General features: G+C 40.7%; 1 protein-coding gene across 3 annotated transcripts; it reads left to right on the top strand.

Moving 5' to 3' along the window:
- Positions 1-7115: 7115 nt before the first annotated feature.
- On the top strand, positions 7116-18831 carry EFS (embryonal Fyn-associated substrate). 3 transcript variants are annotated; one of them, XM_075211192.1, is made up of 7 exons: positions 7116-7227; positions 7585-7684; positions 11875-12195; positions 12278-12391; positions 12564-13526; positions 13797-13877; positions 18211-18831. In XM_075211192.1, the coding sequence occupies exons 2-7, from the start codon at positions 7679-7681 to the stop codon at positions 18628-18630; spliced, it is 1905 nt and encodes a 634-aa protein (XP_075067293.1). In that variant the 5' UTR covers positions 7116-7227; positions 7585-7678; the 3' UTR covers positions 18631-18831. The 3 variants fall into 3 exon arrangements, with proteins under 3 accessions (XP_075067293.1, XP_075067294.1, XP_075067292.1); XM_075211193.1 differs by lacking the exon at positions 7116-7227 and adding an exon at positions 7241-7460; XM_075211191.1 differs by lacking the exons at positions 7116-7227; positions 7585-7684 and adding an exon at positions 10113-10579.
- The last annotated feature ends 257 nt before the right edge of the window (positions 18832-19088 follow it).

Here is a 19088-nt window from a genome sequence, read left to right as displayed (position 1 = left end):
ACAAAAGATGATATGCCTGTGAGCAGGTGAGAAAATCTGACGGCACATTGTCAAAAAGTGAAAAACTCATATCAAAGTTCAACATCTTATTATCATAATACCAGGCATTTCATTCAATTAAACTTTTTAGTTTTTTACTTACTACTACTACTTTTAGGTTAAACCTTACTTTTGATTTAAATTAATCATGAGAATAAGGTGACACTGGGACCGTAGTTATTATTATATATGCCATTTTATGTAGACACACAAAGTGCACCTTGAAATTTGCTCCTCCGTTAAAATGCAACTGCAGGGTGCAAAATGAACCACATAATAATATTTTGCTGTGTGCCTTTGCACAATGCAAGGAACAAACCTAAACCTCTCCATCCCAATCTTAACTCTCTCAATCTCAATTCAACAATCTTGTTCCACAAAACAAAACCTCGTATTTGCACACCTTAGCAAAACTAGACGCGTGCATTGTACCTACTCTGTACACTGTACTTTGCAAGGAATTTGCAACCATTGACCTGTGCAAATTTCTGCACTCTTGCTAATTTGCACGGCAAAGCCATGCAATATGGCAGAAATCTAGTCACCCGCACACATTAAGGAGCATGACACAAGATATAGATCAGCGACTCTACACTCCACACATGTCCCTCCCATAGAACTCAGTAAACACAGGATTAAGTAGGATTATGGCCCCAAATAAAAATGCACATACCATAAAAATTCAAATTTCACTTCAAAGGCCTTACTACTATTATCTTAGGACCACCTCCTTAATTAGTTGAACTACTTTTTTTATATCCTAAAATACTCCTCATTCCTGCCTCATTCAAGTCTTACAAAGTCATAACAGTAAGAAAACATTACCACTGTCTTCATTTCAAGTGTCACGTTTGCACAGTTGGTGACATGCACTTGCACGTACAAACGGGCACAGTAGCACAAAAAGTAAAGTGCATATCTTTACAAAATTATATGTTATGGGTTCACTATTGGTTTGGCAGCTTTATATCCCATGTTGAATATTCATTTTTGCTTTCATTGTGTAATAATGCTAATGATAAAAATATATAACAAAATATAAAATAATAAAACAATAATTGATTATGTGCTCACCCGAGTTTCAGCTAAGCCTCTAGTTATACATAGTTCCCAATATTTGCAAATAACTTCCAGGGACACTTTGTTGTTGGGTAGTTTTAGCTTTACAAATAACACATGGGGTATAGAATAGGAACATAAACTACATACTATTAAAGTTCAAGAATATTGTCTTTGACAAAACTATTTACAGGCAGAACTTTACAGAGCAAATTTGTAGCTATCCTTATATAATGTATAGTTTGTGGTTTCTTGGTGACATAGTAAACTTAATTATGTTTATATTATGCACTTGTGGTTACCCTGTGGCTTAATAAAAATAAATATAACAATTTGCAGATTTGCTCCTTTAAGGCTGGGAACACACTGCGGCAAACATGTCAAACTTGCCGCACACGGGTCGCATGCGGTCCAAAGGCATATTTTTTGCAGCCCTGCCAGGGCCCAGGAAAAAATAAAAAAATATATTTATCTTTCTCTCCTCCTCCCTTCGCACTGAATGTTGGCCTTGACATCATCATGCCTGACATTTGCAGTGAGGAGCCACATGGAGGAGCCACGAGAAGAAGAGAAGGAAACAGAAGAAAAGAAAACAGAAGAGAAGAAAGAAGGCAATAGAAAGGTAAGTGAAGTGAGTAAAAGCAGTATGGAGGGCATAGTCTGAAACAGATAAAGGGGAGCACAAGCAGTATGGAGGGCATAGTGTGACAGATAAAGGGGAGCACAAGCAGTATGGAGGGCATAGTGTGACAGATAAAGGGGAACAAAAGCAGTATGGAGGGCATAGTGTGACAGATAAAGGGGAACAAAAGCAGCATGGAGGGCACAGTGTGACACAGGGGAGACAGATAAAGGGAAGCAAAAGCAGCATGGAGGTCATCTAAATTATCCCTCTATGCAGATGATGTACTCCTTACTCTCATGAATCCATACGTTTCAATCCCTTCTGTTTTTTACAAAATTAAAAAGTCTAGTATCTCTCAGTTTGCATGGCCCAGCAGACGCCAAAGAGTCCGTCTAAAAGTCCTCTACCGGCATGCTAAAAAGGTTGGCTTAGGTCTCCCCTGTCTTCATAAATATACTATTTAGCATCGCATCTCACCCAAGCAGTTTTAGCTCATGCATACTCTCACACTAGATTGTGGGTTGACGCAGAAGCAGATCTACTCCAGATGTTATCTCCTAGTACCCTATTCTGGCTTGATGTAAAAGACCTCCCCCCTCCACACACTCTCCCACCTACAGTTCACTTTTCACTTGACATATGGAAATATTGTACGCGCTCCTTCAAGCTTATAGATAACCCCAAATCAATGTTCCCTCTCTGGAACAACCCAGCATGTCCCTTGGGTATGAATCCTAAATCTTTTTCCCACTGGACAAAGTATAACATTATGTTTTTACCTGATATAATTCCTTTGGAATTTTTTCCATCTTTCTCTGAGGTCCACGATCGACTCCACCTTCCATCCTCATCCTTTTATCAATATCTTCAAATATGTCATCTATTCAACAGCAAAATAGAACAGCAAAGTCCTTGCTGTCCAACGCCTCTGGAGTATTTCTGTACCCACAGATCGGCCTCTAAAGGACTAATATCCACTTTTTACACACTGCTGATGAATAACAATTTACATGATAAAGAGCTACATGAGTTTCGTTGGAAGAAGGACATGGCCGAGGTTTTAGATCCTGAAGACTGGACTGATATCCGAGAGTCAGTTGCTAAATCCTCAATCTGTACCCAGATAAAAGAAAATGCTTACAAGCTTTTATTTTGTTGGCATTTAGTCCCTTCCATACTGAAATCTATTTATCCTACAACCTCTGATCTTTGCTGGCATAACTGTGGTCATCGAGGTACCCTGTTCCACATCTGGTGGAATTGTCCAAAAATTAACCTTTTCTAAAGTTTCCGTTTCATCCTTCTTACTTTCTTCTTCTCTACCTCCCCCCTGACACTCATAAACTTGTTTGGAAACTCCTGGGCCACATTCTCACAGCAGCTAGATATTTGATGGCTAGAAAATGGAAACAAACTGAGTGCCCCACAATCCCAGAATTATTCAAAAGAAGTGAAGGGGAGAACATTGGTAAGCAGGGCGGTGTTCTGCGGGGGGGACATTGTCAAGCAGGGGGCGGTGTGCTGTGGGGGGGACATGACATTGTCAAGCAGGGGGGACATTGTGATGCAGGGGGGTCAGTGTGATGGGTCATTCTTAAAAGTTTTTTGTTCCCATATCTAACACTTGGGTACTTCCCCTCTATTTTTATTTTTTTGCAACAAAAGTGAAGTGTGTGATAGTCTGGGAAGTGGGTATTTGGTGTGTGTTTGTTTGTGTTTGGGGGGGGATAGTTTGAAATTGTGCCTAGGGCGCAGAGACACCTTGCACCGGCCCTGGTTCCACAGCACATAACATCGTCTCATTTGATTTTCAAACTGAACTGAAAATCTCGTTCAGTGATGGAACAATGTCTTTCCAATCCTGCTGTGTGTACGTACTCACGATCAGGATCTCCATAGAGTTTACACAGTCATGAAAAATCTATTGATTACACTATCACATAAGTGTCACTGCTGCTTTTCCAATAGAAAGACTTTTCCACACTCTCTGCTTCTCACACTATTCACACATAATCTTCATTTATAACAATGTTGTCATTCACAGACCTGTGAGCCTCAGACATTTCAGGTAAAGTCAGGGAACTGCATTGAGTCATCAGCTCACATGACTGAGCCGAGCAAAAGGCAATGCTGAAGGGCGAAGCACCCGCAGGAAGTCACCAATCATTCCAACCTATCCTTCCAACTACTGCCTTGTACTCTTTTCCCTTTTGCTTCCTAACTACTGTAGAGGCTTGTGTAAAACTGCGCAACCAACTTTCTCTCCACTTACTCCCTCCTCAGTTCTCTGCCATTAGGCATCCACCCTCTATACTCCACTGAGACTGCCCTCGCTAATATGACCAATGATCTGCTCACAGCTAAGTCATAGAGTCACTCCTCCATAATCATCCTCCTTGACTGCTCTGCTGCTTTTGATATAGTTATCCATCCCCTTCTCCTAAACACTCTTTACGCCCTTAGCCTTCTCAGCACTGGGCTCTTCTTGTTCACCTACTACTTTTCTGAATGCTTCTTTGGTGTCTCTACTTAGCACCCCTTTATTCCCAATATCTGCTGGTGTCCCTCAAGGCTCTGTTCTCGGCCCTCTGCTTTTCTCCATTTATACCTCTTATCTTGGTGACCTAAGATGCTGGTTTGGCCTCCATTACTACTTCCATGCAGATGACATCCAAAGCTACTCTCGTCTTCTGACCTCTCGCCTTTTTTTTTTACCTTATGTGTCAAATAGCCTCTCCACCATCTCCATTTGGATATCCTAAACCAACATTATATTAAACTCACCATGTGCAGAGCTAAGCTCATCATTTTCACTTTACCTAGTGTCACAACAGCCCCTTTAGTCTCCCAACACCACACTCTTCCCAGGCCCCCTCACCCACTGCCTTGGTATGTACCCCCACCTCTACCCTTACATCCAGTCCCATGCAATCTTATGGCATGTCCTCCTTCGAAACATTGGCTGAAAACACCATTTTCCTGCCTGACCAGACTCTCCCCCAACCATCGATCTTACAGGTGCTCGGATCATCTATTAAGCAACCGTGGCTCCTGCCTAAGGCCCATTGAACGCTGAGGGTCACTGATTACTCTGACCCATTTTTATGTTGATTTTTTTTTTTACAAAGAGGAAGGGGAGATGGGGGCCCAAACTAGCATCTTGCCTAGTGCCCCATGGGGTGTTAAGTCAGGTTCTGACTACCAGCTATCATCCTGCCTTATAGGTTATATTGTTTGAGCATTACACTCTCCCTCTAGATTGTAAACAAGGCCCTCTCTACCCTCTATCTCATGTCTACATAATCTTCTAATCTTGTTTTTATGTACTATTTGTTTGTTTTTTGTATGATTGTGTTGTATTTACTGGCCAGCTGTGCAGTGTTTTTTGGTACCTTATAAATAAATAATGATGATGTGTTACAATACGTTTTTCGAATCAGTTCCTATACTGTATGTCTGAATGACTAAACATATATGTATTCTTATTGTATAGGGCAGATTCAATTAAGTGCGAAGCTCCATAAGAGCCTCATGCAAGGTTCTTAGAAGGGATGTTTGGGGTCGCTTATTAGAGATGCAATCAAGTGAAAAACCCTTGCACAAGGTTCCTACAGAAGCTCCAGCTTAATTGAATCGCTCTTATGTGCGAGTACTACTCAGGCGAAAAAGTGGGCACTAATATTACTACTCCATAAGCATAGAATGGAATTGGGTTTTACCATTATTGCCAACTTTTAGAATCTCTACTCTGGGAAATTCTGGTGCTGACTGTGGTGGGCGTGGCCGGGCGGAACACGTCATTAGACCCTGCTGCTCAAATGCAAATGCAGCTATTTGCGGCATAATAAAGCTGGGAGGGGAGCTATCATGACGTGATTCACTGTGAATCGTGTCATTATGCCCCACCCACTTATCAAGGGAAGTGGGCTACATGCGAGAGGTAACCCTGCTCTCCCAGGTGTCCGGAGAGATCTCCTACAAATTCAGAAGTCTCCCGTGCATTCCGGAACAGTATGCAGCTACGGCTTTACTGACCTTTAAAGTATTGAACAAATGGTTAACATCTAGAAGTTCACAAACAATTTTTTTAAATTTATAAATATACTTTTAGTCTTAATCTTGTAATTAGATAGCATCTTAGGCTTTGTCAATAAACAACACTTTGTGACTCAGCTGTATTTGCTATTTACAGCCAGAGCCACCGGGAGTAATCTCAGCCCTGTACGCAGGCTTCTTAGGCACCCCAGGCTGTACCAAAAGCTTGTGCTCCGCACTCAGCCTAAGTAATGGGTGAATGTGTGGACCAATAGGAAGCTACAAATTTCCCTCCCTATAAGTCACCACAGATGGTGCTGGAGCCCATCTGCACCCACCATAAATTCCACCACCGGACTCACCCCCCCTAACCGGCATCCCTGTTCACAGTAAAATGATTTGACTACAAAAAAAGAGCCTGTTCCAGGGATATTGTTTTTTTTTTTATTGCCATTGATACCGGGCACAACTACTGCTTTCATTGTAAAACCATCAAATTCCATCCACTTCCATCACCATTACATTTTTCATACCCCCATTTCTAAATGACCACATTAACCACCGTGTGCGTGCGTGCGTGTATGTATATATATATATATATATATATATATATATATATATATATATATGTGTGTGTGTATCTATCCAGATAAATGTATAGCTATATATATATATATATATATATATATATATATATATATATATATATAAATTCTTTCTGTTGCCTGTAGCTTTCACAGCTCAAAAATTAGAAGGGGGGATGGGGAATAGGGATGGGGGATAGGAACATAGAGGACAGAGGACCCTTGTGTGTGAATAGTGTATGAAGGAGGCTGGTGCTGACTGTCCCTCTAAACAAGAGACCTTCTGTTCCCACGCAAACCAAACTCAGCAGTCTTGTCGCAGGATCTTGTCGCAGGAAGCAGCATCTTAAAAACTACAGTATAGGTGTTACATTTCATTATTATGTATCTCTTCGGCATAACACTGAGTGAATACATTTGTACAGCCTTTCCCACAGAAGTGGTTACCACTCTCAGCAGGCTGATTTTGCAAATCAAAGCAGGGAACAATGGGTTACTCGTGTCATGTCTTTGTGTGTCCGTTGTATTCTTGGTACGCCGGCTGTCTGTAGTAAGGAATGGGTTACATGGCACTGCAGGTATCTCCCGGCTGTGGTAGGCAACGTGTTAAGCAGTGTTTGCAGAATCTGCCCATCCCCCGCCCATCTCTCTCTCTCTCTCTCTCGCACCATAAACGCACATATAGCCCTCATACAATTGGACAGATAGGGGGCACCTCTCCTATTTCACTGCTCTCCTCCTCCACCCTCTCTCCTCCCATCTCTCCCCCCACCTTTGTGCTCTGTCCCTCCCTCCCCCTCCAATCCTCCCTTTCTCCCCAGCGCTGGGCTGGAGGACAAGAGAGCATTTTACGTGACACAAGACTTATGAACTCTCACTTTTGAGGTGAGACCCTCCCCACCTCCACTTTTGCACTTCTGTTTGCTGGTTCTGGTTCTGCTATCTCCAATCTATGTCTTCTTTTCTTTCTATTCCCGTTTCCCAGTATATGTCTGCTACTAACTGCCTTCTTTTCCCTAACACTTTGTGTTTTGCTGTTGAAACCACATGACTCACCCATGTCCTCTCTACCTGCACTCACTTCCTCATTCTGTATTACCTGCTTTGTGTCCCTTCAGGTATTCCCACCGTTTCTGTCCTTCTCCCATCCTGATATGTGTATCTGTTTGTTTGTTTTTATATATTTATTGACTTGCCTGTCTTTCCTTTCACTGACTCCCTTTAACAATGTTTATTTTCCAGTGTTCGAAGTGTCAGCCAGGGTGTGTGAGGACACTTTTTTGCTGTGTTAAACTCCATACTCAATGGCAAGTGAGTGACTGGCACAGAGGACGCAATGCCAGTAAGTGACTTGTGTTGCAAATACATTGTGGTGTTTTTGTTTCTGTGGAACTTTACAGGAATGCAGTTATTTGTTTTGGGGAAAACTCACTGTTTATTTCCTTGTTACTGTGTATATATGTTTTTTGTTTTTGCTTGGGTGGGGATGGGGAGCACAGTCTCCTATAAGACAATTGAGAAGTCACATAGGGTGACATCATATTGAATGCAATCTTGGGTGTATAGTGCAAATGGGTGGGCCATAGATAATCAGAAATGCAACTTGTTCTGTTAATATTGGTTATTTTGAATCCATGTTTAAAACTAATAATTTTCATGATTACCACAATATGTATAGTATATTGCACTAAACATTAGCTCTACCATGTCCCTTGAAATAAGTACAATTTTGTTTTGTTTACTTGAGGAAAAGAAAGGTAATCAAGGAGTTCAGAGACTTAAATTATTTCAACAACATGGGCAGTAATGTTACCAAGGATTATATAAATTGTCCAACCAGAGGCAGGGGGGCATCTGTCCCCTGGGCTGGTCCCATAGTGGGCTACTTTGGGCTGGGCCACCTGCATTTTTTTCATTAAAAATAGTCTTTCGAGTCGAGTCTTTCCCCCTGGGCTAAAGCTTGCCAGCCCTCCCCTGCATCCAAATATCTGTGAATTTTATGATTACCAAGTATTGTTTCTTGGTTGCAATACTTGTAAAATTGAGTAAGTGCTCTTACAATTATTACAGTTCTGCATTGTATAGAACTTGTGGGGCAAAAAGTACCTTACAGATAAGAAGCTTGACACTGTGGCACAGGGAGTTTATGGCACAGTATTTTTATAAAGACACTGCACTGGTGAATAATCAAAGTAGTGCAGGACAGATTCTGGTTGAATGCTCCCATTCTCATCCACTTGTCCATGCCTCTGTGTCAGTCTACATCAATCTGTATGGCTCATTTGGTGCTGGAGAAATACTGATTTTAAGAGAACGCATGTACTTTTAACCGTGCATTTTTACCACACTCTTTGCACACTTGTCTGCGTTTTAAACACTGCTAGAGAGGTTAAAACGTTCTTGTGACTTCTTCATATTACTCTAAATTGAAATCATTCATTTATATATAGAGTGCCATGTTTAAAGTATTCATGTGACCCTCTTACTCTGCCATTCCACTGAAAGGGACTATTTGTATTAAAATGTAAAAATGTAAATGTAAAAACCGTATGGTATAGTCTTAATTTTAAATTTTAATATCTGGAATTATACACTTGCGGGGTGGAGTTCAGTAATTTCACAGATGTGTCTGGTCACTGATGTGTGAAAGTAATTTTAGCTCAGTTTCATGGTGACAGGAATTTGTGGCATGTCAGTAATGATAGGGTAATGTCAGTCTAGTAATAGTGAATGCAGTTGTAAAGGATTGGTTTACAGTAAAATGGATCTGTACTACATTCAGCGCAGTAGCTCATGTTTCCTGGGATACAACCAGTTTTTGCTACTGGAAAAAGTATAACTTTTGTAGTAGTTTATTTTCCTAGAATTCACTTCAGTTTAAAGAAGTAGGAATATATTCTGAAAATGTTTTGTTGTATTTGGCAGTTTGTGTGTCTAGGGAATATAAAAAGTTAAGCTATACTGGTGTAGGGAGTGCAGTATCTGAATAATGTCTGATTGTTCAGCTGTTTTATGTGGTCTGTCCAAGTGGTGGCCTAATATCAGAATGAGTGATCAAGGTGTGTTTGTTTTGCTTGCACGTATATGAATATAATGTCTATATTACTGCTTTGAAAGTTTGTCAGGCTGACCATTGGTTACAGCAGGCTTGATGTTTCACTCTGGCATGGAATGGATTTCACTCCCTACTAAGTGCATCCACTCAGTCTATTCTGGGAAGTTGTTATATTATTCAACCCTGGAGTTAGCAATTGTGGTTTTCTCTTCTGTATCTAGTTAATGCTGTAATGTAAGAAGGACAGTGCTGTCCAAGATTACCCAAGATGTTCTTTGGCCAAATCTCTCATGTGGGTTGGGGGCAAAATGACCTCCTTTCCAAGATTTGAAATGACCACGGAGGGACCCTAAAGGTTTGCTATAGAAATATACACTTTATATTGTGTTTATCAGAAATGCCTTCTGATACATAGACCATATTAATTCTAACTAAACATTATTCATATTTTGTTCTTGAATACAGATTTCTGCATTTTACAGGGCTAATGTGGAAGGGAAAGGGGCAGTAGGTTTCAGGACAAACAAGAAGTTGAAGCTCCAAAAGAGGAAACTCTTGCAGTGGTACAATAAAGGGAGTCCTATGCAGGTTAGGTCCTGCTATATCCCAAAATTATAATGTTTAGTAATGGGAGTAATAGCCTTTTTTTCTGAATGTCTATATTTAAATGTGTAATGACAAATTTAAATTATTTTCCTGTTTAGAAATTGTGTGACAGTGTTGATAGATTTAGTTGTTAATCCTAACCATCAAGTGACGGAGTCTGTTTTTAATTCGGCTACACACGTAGCTTGTTGCTCAGTGATCAGACTGGATCATAAGAGGTCACCATTTTCCCTGGTGCTGTGAGGCAGGCTTAGTGCTGTAACAGAAGAGGGGTTCCTGCTGGGCGATGGTTTAGAGCTGCCGTTTTGTATGGCAGAGTTAGTGCACAAGCTACAAACTCAGAATGATGACACGAGAGGAGAAATAAACCAGCAGATCTGCAGTTTATCTAATGTCCTATCTGTGTGAGTGATGCCTGTCTTTGAGCAGCTATTGAACCAGTTTATACAGGGCATTGACTTGGACACAGTGCTCTTTTTTTTCTCTTTATTCTGTATGAGATGATGTCACCGCCACATGTTCTGTTCTCTTAAAGCGATAGGAGCCTACAGCAGAATGGGCGAGAGACATGACAGGGTGAGGAAGGTGATCTTATGACTTACTGATAGTATTAACCTTCAGACAATGACAGCTGCATGTATATAGAAGTAGCAGCAAGCTTCAGTGATGCAGTACAAGGGAGTCTTTCTCTGGGCTAGCATGAATAACGCTGTGTATGGTAGAGTTGGAATCACTATTTGTGGACTGAAGCTCTTTCAAATTGAGCATCTGTATGTTGATGTAACTGTCGTGTCTGAATTGTGAGTATCCCAGATTTCTGCTATATTACTGTGCATATGGTTTTTTGTTTTTTTTTGTTTTAGAAACCATAGAAAAAGACACAAAGTGTCTGCTTCTAAACTAGAGGAGACTGTAATCTGGGTTGGATTTTTTTTAATTTTCTCATTTTTTTTTTTCTCCATCTTGTTCTGGATTATGATGCTAGTCTTCTAAATTAAATTCCCCTTTTTATTTTTTTTCAATCTGGATTAACTTTTGGTCATGCTTATTGTGCAGTGATAATTGATCAACTGTCGTTTATGATTAAGTTTTCTTGTTTTGCAATGCCTCTGTACAGGAGTTTTTGACATGTTTGATTTTGTTTTATTTCGTTTTGTGTGTGTGCATGACTGTCTGTCTCTACTTGATTCTAAACATAATAGGGTCTAGCAGTGACTGTGATGCGGTGTGTATCTGACTTTAACTGCCAAATTTGGCATCTTGCGTTTGGCAAATCAATTAAGTCACTATCACTCCGTGTTATAGTATATATATTTTTTCTTACTATAATCATCTTTGCTAGTTTGTCTGTCTATGGGATGATGAGCCTCTTTGTAGTTATAGATGTCTCTTGATTAATGGTGCAATTTAAGTTATGTTAATGAACCAGAGTATGCATCAATGCAAATGGTAAATAAGATTTTGGATGGAAAGGTTTGTTTAATTGCCAGCACTTACACATTAAAACAAATACTGCAGCTACTGACATTGTTGAACTGTAGTACTTTACCTAATATTATAATGGTGTGCTCTATATGCACATAATTGAGGATGAACAACATTGGATATTTCTGTAAATCGTCCTGGGAAGCAATTGTCACTTGTTCCAAAAAGTTGCTGAAAATGACAGCAGTACATTTTTTTTTTTTTAATTGGTATATTTGCGTTGGGGTTCATGTCAACAGTACCTGTGAACTCATGTGTGATTGTAGTGAACTAAGATCTGTCATTCAGTTTGAACATAAAAGGTTGGCTTTTATACTTTTGTAGTAAACTGTTTTCCCGATTGCTGTCCTTGGTCTGAACATACTTTATATTTATCTTCCCTTAAGGCGCAGCTGGCACAGGCCTTGTATGATAATGCAGCCGAGAGCCCTGAAGAGCTTAGCTTCTGCCGAGGTGACGTAATGTTGGTTCTGGAAAGAGATGCTCCTTCTCTTGGTGGATGGTGGCGTTGTTCTCTTAGGGGGAAACAAGGAATTGCTCCTGGAAACAGATTAAGACTTCTCCCAGAGACAGAGACAGACACGCAGGAAAGTGAATACCAGGCACCCCGTCTTCTTGGAGCTACTATAGTGAACTCAGAGTCCCAAAACCCAGTAGAGAAACTAGAAAACTTCAAGGATAAGCCACAGATTCTGTCATGCTCTGAGGTGAGAGAAATATAATGGAAAGTCATAGGTAGGTTACATGGCAGGTAAAGCTCTGAAGACTCATTGTCGCCCCCCTTTTTAGGTATATCAGGTACCATCTATTGCACGCCTCTGCATCTCATCACCTACCACATCTCAGGATGACATCTACAACTCTCCACGTCAGATTGAGAAATCTCAACCATGCCCACAGGAGGTGAGGACACTTGAATATTTCAGGTATAAATTAATAACTAGTGATTTATCATGTGGTGATCTTCCAATACTATACGTAGGTTATGTGCAGCACTCTTTCTGCAAGCTTTACAACCTGTTTTCTTGTATGAAATAAACAATTGTGTTTCCAACTCCCTGTCCATGTCCTGCAGGTTTATGACATGCCATCAGCATTGCTAAGGGATGTACAGTCTGTATCTGAAACGTACGACAGTCCTGTGTTGCGAGTGAAAAATGCGGCTGCCCCACAACCTGAGATTGCAGAAGATATATATGATGTGCCACCAACGTTCCAAAATGTGACTGTAGAGGAGATTGAGGAAGACGAGGGGATTTATTCCATGCCTTCAAATTTAAAGCGGGTGTCGGGACTTCAAAATCTGTATGAAGCACCTGAAGATATTCTTAGTTGTGGTCATCTACCAGAAACTCTTGAACCGCCTCTGACCCATCGGCTTTCCATATCCAGTACCGGCAGTGCTCGATCGGCAGATTCTGCAGGGAGTCGGGAGTCCAGTCTGCCATCCCTCTTGTCTAGGGATCCACGTAATGATGGCCTTTGCACTGTGGAAGCATTGAGAATGCTGCACCAAGAACTGCAAAGGACGATGGTACTTATGGGGGATGGGTTAGATGAAAGTGTGAGAAGAGGATGCTCTGAAAATCAGGGGGTGGAAGCCCTAAAAGACTTTGTTGGCTTGGCACAGGTTGTTCTTCTCCACTCTTGCCAAGCCTCAGATCCCTCACTGCATCGGGAACTCTCAGGACACCTAGAACAATTGGAGCATGCTTTGCAGGCACTACAGGAGGAAAGTACTGGGATATCATTGCTTGATTTAATTCAGGAGCAGAGTGGGTTTATTGTAGCACTGGCAAGTACCAATGCTGGCCTTCTTTTCCCACGACCACGACTCTCTTCCAGTGAAAGCCTTTCCCGCCGTCCACTTCCTGCAATACCCACCGCATCCCCTGCTTCACACCGCAAGGGTAGCATCCAGGACCGACCTCTGCCACCACCACCTATCATGCATCAACCATCTGCTGATCCTGTGGAAGACGTGCACTGTGAATATGAGAGGATTCAGTGCAGAGACAATCATTATGTTCATTTACAGGTGAGAGACTCACAGATCTCTTAATTGATGTGTTCGGATGAGTATAACATGCTCTATTCACTGCATTCCCAGTGTCTTAATCATAATCAACATATCTACATGTTTTTCTACATTTTTCTTTGGGGATGGGGGTGTGTGGGTGGAGTTTTCGAAGACTCTATCCACCTCATCTGCAGTCTGTACACTACTACAGCCGCCAGCTTATACTTACTACGAACACCAGCTGTACCACACCATCTAGTTTTCAAATGTTTGTCATTTTATTTCTAGGGTACTGTCACTGCTCATGCAGGACCAAAATCCAAAGACCGACAGACAGACATTGACCAGAGCCATTCCCAGGAGAGAAAGGTATGCGATCCCAAAGCTGTTATTTGTACTCTGACCACTTGGACAGTCAGCAGTTGTTATGCATGTCTTTGTGTATAAATAATTGGCAGTATACGAGATCTCACAAGGATTTGAACCAGTGATTATTTGACCTGTGCTCTTGGTAGTTTATCTGTAAACGTACGACCTCATTTAGAGTTATGCATTTTGTGTAAAACTTGTGCCCGTATATTGAGTTGCATTTACAGCCCCTTGTGCTTTGCAAGGTAGGGTTGGGGCTGGGTGCAGAGAAAGTCAACGGTACCCCCTTTGAGATGTGTCCTGTTCTATCTTTTAGATACCCCTCCTAAAAGCTGTACCTTTACACATCTTTAGGTGGGTGTAATGATCATGACTGCCATATCTATTAATATATATATACTTTCTATTTCAAGGCAAGTAAAATGCACATATTTACGTGCAACTGTATAATGAGGCTCATTGTTGGAGGTGTCTGAGCAGAGGATTAATAGTGGTTGCAGTTAAACGGGGCGAGAGAGGGAGGGGGAGAGATTGTTAGTAAGTCCTTTCCCACTTTGCCTTAGCACAGAGCATCAGGTTCACTGTCCAATTTGACCCCATACATAAGTGGCCAAGTTCCAGCTTAATCACTTCTACCTTGGCCTGTACTTGTTGGTGCATGTGGAAGGTTGAATTAACACACATGCTGATAGCTGTCCTTTTATGTATTTGCAAGCATACCTACAAATGATCTTATTAGTTATTCAGAATCCGACTTTTTCTTTGTATAAACTGCAATATTAGGCCAATCTCACCATCAATAGTGCAGCATGTGGCCAGCGTTAACGGAATAGGTGCACAAATAGGATGGTTTTGGGGGAAATTACTAAGGGGAACAGAGAAAGTTCATTTCATGATAGGAACAGAGATGGTGGAAACTTCAGTTAATATTTTATTGTGTTTCAAGCACTAAAATTAGATCATAAGCACTATGAGTGAGGTGAAAATGTTTGTTTACATCACGGTATTAAATTATCAGCATATTGGATTATGTATGTACATTTAAACAATACTAGAATACCAATTACTGGTTAAATTGCTGAATGTGACATAAAATGTTTTAGCATCTGGCGTGGGTCTAGCCCTCGCCACAATGCACAGAACATCTTTGTACAATACTGAGGCCTGCCATCTCATGGACAAAATATGCTATAGCTTAAATTTATAGGACCCCAGGCATGGGAGATGATTCACAGGAGGGTAGTTGTGCTAATGTTAGGGTGTGACTTGGGCCAATGTGTAACTGTCTTGAGTGGACACAATCCAGTCTAAATTGACAGCAGAGCAAGGTCAGTGGGTGCATGGTTATGGATGGAGGTAAGACAGACTAGACAGGGATTGAGTAGCAGGAATCATGTGGCATGTTTGGGAGACCCATTTGGAAGCTGTTCTTACTAAACCAGTGTCAACTGTAATGTAAACTACCATTTTAATGGGGTTTTGTATATAACTATATTAGGACTGGTGTAAGCTATAAATGCTGTATTTCATAAATGTAAAAGATTGTATAACTAATTACCGTAAGTTTTCCTTATTGTGCAATAATACTAATGGAATAAGCACCAGCAGGGACTTATCACTGATACTATACATTAATTCTACACTTTGCCACTACTGTAGAGTAATATTGATCTAACTGACAGCTTTAATAAAAATAAGTATTATGATGTGGATTTTATAAACTGCCCTGGGGAATGCTTTGCTGGAAAGAATGAGACCAATGATGTGATACTTGGTGAGGAGAGGATTACTAAGCAATAAAGGATGAACACCCTTCTCTCCTGAATTATTATACGACTTGTCTATATCTGGTTTATGGTGCAAAATTGTGACATTTGTGAAAAGAAGTCTACACAACACACATTCAATGCAAGGGCATGGGTTAGGCACACAGGGCCCACTTTGCTCTGTGCCAGCATGCAAAGATGGGATTTCACTTTCTGAAGCAAGATTATTGAAATGTGATAAGGTGAAGAATGGCATACAACCAGTTTACCTTAGAATTTTGCACTATCTCTGAGCAGGTGAAGATTAGGTCTCATATCCTATCTGCCAGTTGCACTTTAATAGCTAAATATTTTTTTTTGAAAAAAAAATAGAATACTGGGCAAAAAAAAACAAAAGAACTGTTGCAAGTAATGAATACATTTTGTCCCTGGCTTTAAGAGTATTTATAAACTTCCAGCTGAACAGTATGTGCTCACTGCTCATACAGTCACTTACCTTCTGTTAGCCGTGATAGGAGCTGGATTGTGTAAAGTACAGTAAAGTCCTTTTTCTGTCTATTCACAAAGCCACACATTTCAATAAATGGGTTATGTAGCCTATGCACATTGTTACTTTTCTAACAAGTATGTGCTGTTACAACTAAACAGGATTAAAACCTTCCTGTAGCATGCATTTGGTGGGTGCTAACTGGGCCAGTGTTATATCCAAGCTTCAGTAATTAATGGACCACTATTTTAGACTCCATTATAAATTAGTACAACAAAATCGATAAAATGCATTTTTCAAAAGAGGAAAAAAATGGAAACATGAACTTAGATCCAAGACTGACTTCAGTTATGGGAAAAATAATTTAAGATTCTGAAAGATAGTGTAGAAAATAATTTGATAGCATGGTGTCACGAAGAATTAGCCACACCTAACTAACTTTTGTGTTGAAGTCACAGTCTAACTGGATGGCAAAATAAGCTGGGAGAACTTAATTATACTACTTCTACGACAAAGTGCAAACAGAAGGCGCAAAATCTTTGTTTTACATTGGTCATAGAAGCATAGTTGTAGGTACACTGTCCAAGTGTGGACAGGACAGTGGCTTAGTGGTTAGCACTTCTGCCTCACAGCACTGGGGTCATAAGTTCAATTCCCAACCATGGCCTTACCTGTGTGGAGTTTGTATGTTCTCCCCGTGTTTGCATGCTCAGATTTCCTTCCAAAAACATACTGGTAGGTTAATTGGCTGCTATTAAATTGACCCTAGTCTCTGTGTTAGGGTTCCAATGGGCCAGGAACTGATGTGAGTGAGTTCTTTATACACTGCTGCAGAATTAGTGGCGCTATATAAATAGATGATGGAATACGAGGGAGAAAACAGATCGAAAAAGGCTATAGGAATACTAATTAACAGTTAAGTAGCAGGACACCGTATGAGGCAGCAACTACAAAAGAGAATAGAATTCTGGGATGCATTAGAAGGGAAGTAAATAAATATGAAGCATAGTATTGCTGTTACACGTCACTAGTTAGCCCACATCTTAAATATGGGTATGGTTTGGGCCACCTACCAGGTGTCCCCAGCATGCTGTCAGTAGATAGCTGTCAGGGAATGCTGGGACATGTAGTTTAACAACACCTGAAGGCCTACAGGTTGACAAGGCTTAACATAAGGTCGACCCATCTCTGGGGTTGCCCTATTCATTAAGTGAATGAAAGGGTTAAACTATAAAGTGGGGGGGGGGGGGGGACGACGACATAGGTGTCTTAGGGGTAATTAAACCCCCCCCCCCCCCCCAAAAAAAACCCACAAACTAGTACCGTTATTACGGTAGTTTTAACCTAGGCGGCCAGCAAAAAGCTGGCGCTAGAACTACCGTAATAATGTGCAGGCTGCATTACTTTTAACAGTAATGTGGCCAATTGAATACCCCCCCCATAGAAGTAAAATAATTAAGATTTATAAATTAATTTTCAATATAGAGATTTGTTAAACAAACTTCATATCTGGACCATATTTGATACGAGATTATCAACTGCAAATGGCAGAAAAATGATTAGCAGCAGAGTAACAGGTTCTTTACTGAGTGATTAAGATGTTGACTACTCTCCTCCCCACCCTTAATGAATTTGGTATTTTTTTGCTTTTCTCTGGATCAGCATACTTAGAATTTAGGACAATTTTCACATATTACATTTACAGTACTGTAAATAGTCCAAAGTTGTTGATTTCTGAATCATGAGCTCTGGTGTCATTAAACACAAAAAAAGTTGTGGTCTAAAACCCCATCGCCCTTAAAGTTCCAAAATGTAGTTACTGCTGCTCTAGAGCCTGTCAGATAAATTGTCACTGAGCATTTCCTCCTCCCAGTCATTAGAAAGAACATTTATAGAGGTGTGGTATAAGTTTGGTATATGAGGCATTTCCCAAAAATGCTTTATAGTTTGGATTATAAACAAGTCATAAGCACTAACACCAGGGAATTCAGTTTCTAAAGAAAAATACTAATGGTAATTTATTGTATAGATGTATTATCCATTGACATTCACCAGCACTCATCTGCAAAATCTCTTTCAGGCTGAAATCTGTCCAGAGCCCTCAGAAGATGACCAGCATTTGCTGCGTTTCTATGCATCTCAAAGTCATGGACACCTGAACACCCTGCAAGCCTGTGTGGGCACCTTCCTGGGCAGTGCCAGCTCACAACCCCCACGTGTCTTTGTAGGGCATGGAAAGCAATTGGTGATTGCTGCACACAAGCTGGTGTTTATTGGGGACACACTTGGTCGGCTGCTCAGCTGTTCCCAATTGCAAGCTAAGCTGGCAGGGGAAGGAGGAGCCCTGTGCCAAGCACTGAAAGAAGTTGTGCTGGCAACAAAGGAGGCAGCTGCATTATACCCATCCCCTGTTGCACTCAAAGCTATGGCAGTCAGTGTGTCTGTACTACGCACCTGTGCACATAGCTTCACAGACCTTTTACAGAAGTTGGCTAGCTGAGGTACAAGGATGAGGCCTAGACATTTGGATGTAGCAGAGTTTGATGGAGTACAGTCTGGGCAGGACCATTGTCTGAAGACTCAAGCTAGTACCTGCCATCAAGATTTTACTGACTTTTTTCAATATTTATTTTGTATCATGACAAATTGTCTCTGGTGTTGAATTTAAATATAGTAAAATAAATTACACTAGATAACTTGAGTGCAGCATATAGTATTGCATTTTTCAGGTTCAAACCTACTAGTAAACATATGAATATATCTGGTATGCACATACATAAACCCAAGATACATATAGCTCTATATAAAATAGCTGCTACACATTTACAAACATGTTTCAGCTCAATGGAACTAAAATTATTCAAGATATGCTTGTGATCATGGAAGAAAGTGAATACACACTAGCCATGTCCGAGGAATGATTGACAGACTGAGGATATGCTTCTGCAGCAATGGAAA

Source organism: Mixophyes fleayi, chromosome 1 (assembly GCF_038048845.1).
Source record: "Mixophyes fleayi isolate aMixFle1 chromosome 1, aMixFle1.hap1, whole genome shotgun sequence".
Lineage (NCBI taxonomy): Eukaryota > Metazoa > Chordata > Amphibia > Anura > Limnodynastidae > Mixophyes > Mixophyes fleayi.
Note: the sequence above shows the minus strand (reverse complement) of the source record. Positions and strands in the feature narration are given on the sequence as shown.

Coding starts and splice junctions, on each gene's coding strand:
- EFS (XM_075211191.1), top strand. CDS start 10,520: ATGTTCTGTTCTCTTAAAGCGATAGGAGCCTACAGCAGAATGGGCGAG. Junction 12,392..12,563: donor CTCAACCATGCCCACAGGAG/GTGAGGACACTT, acceptor CATGTCCTGCAG/GTTTATGACATGCCATCAGC. Junction 13,527..13,796: donor ATCATTATGTTCATTTACAG/GTGAGAGACTCA, acceptor TTTTATTTCTAG/GGTACTGTCACTGCTCATGC.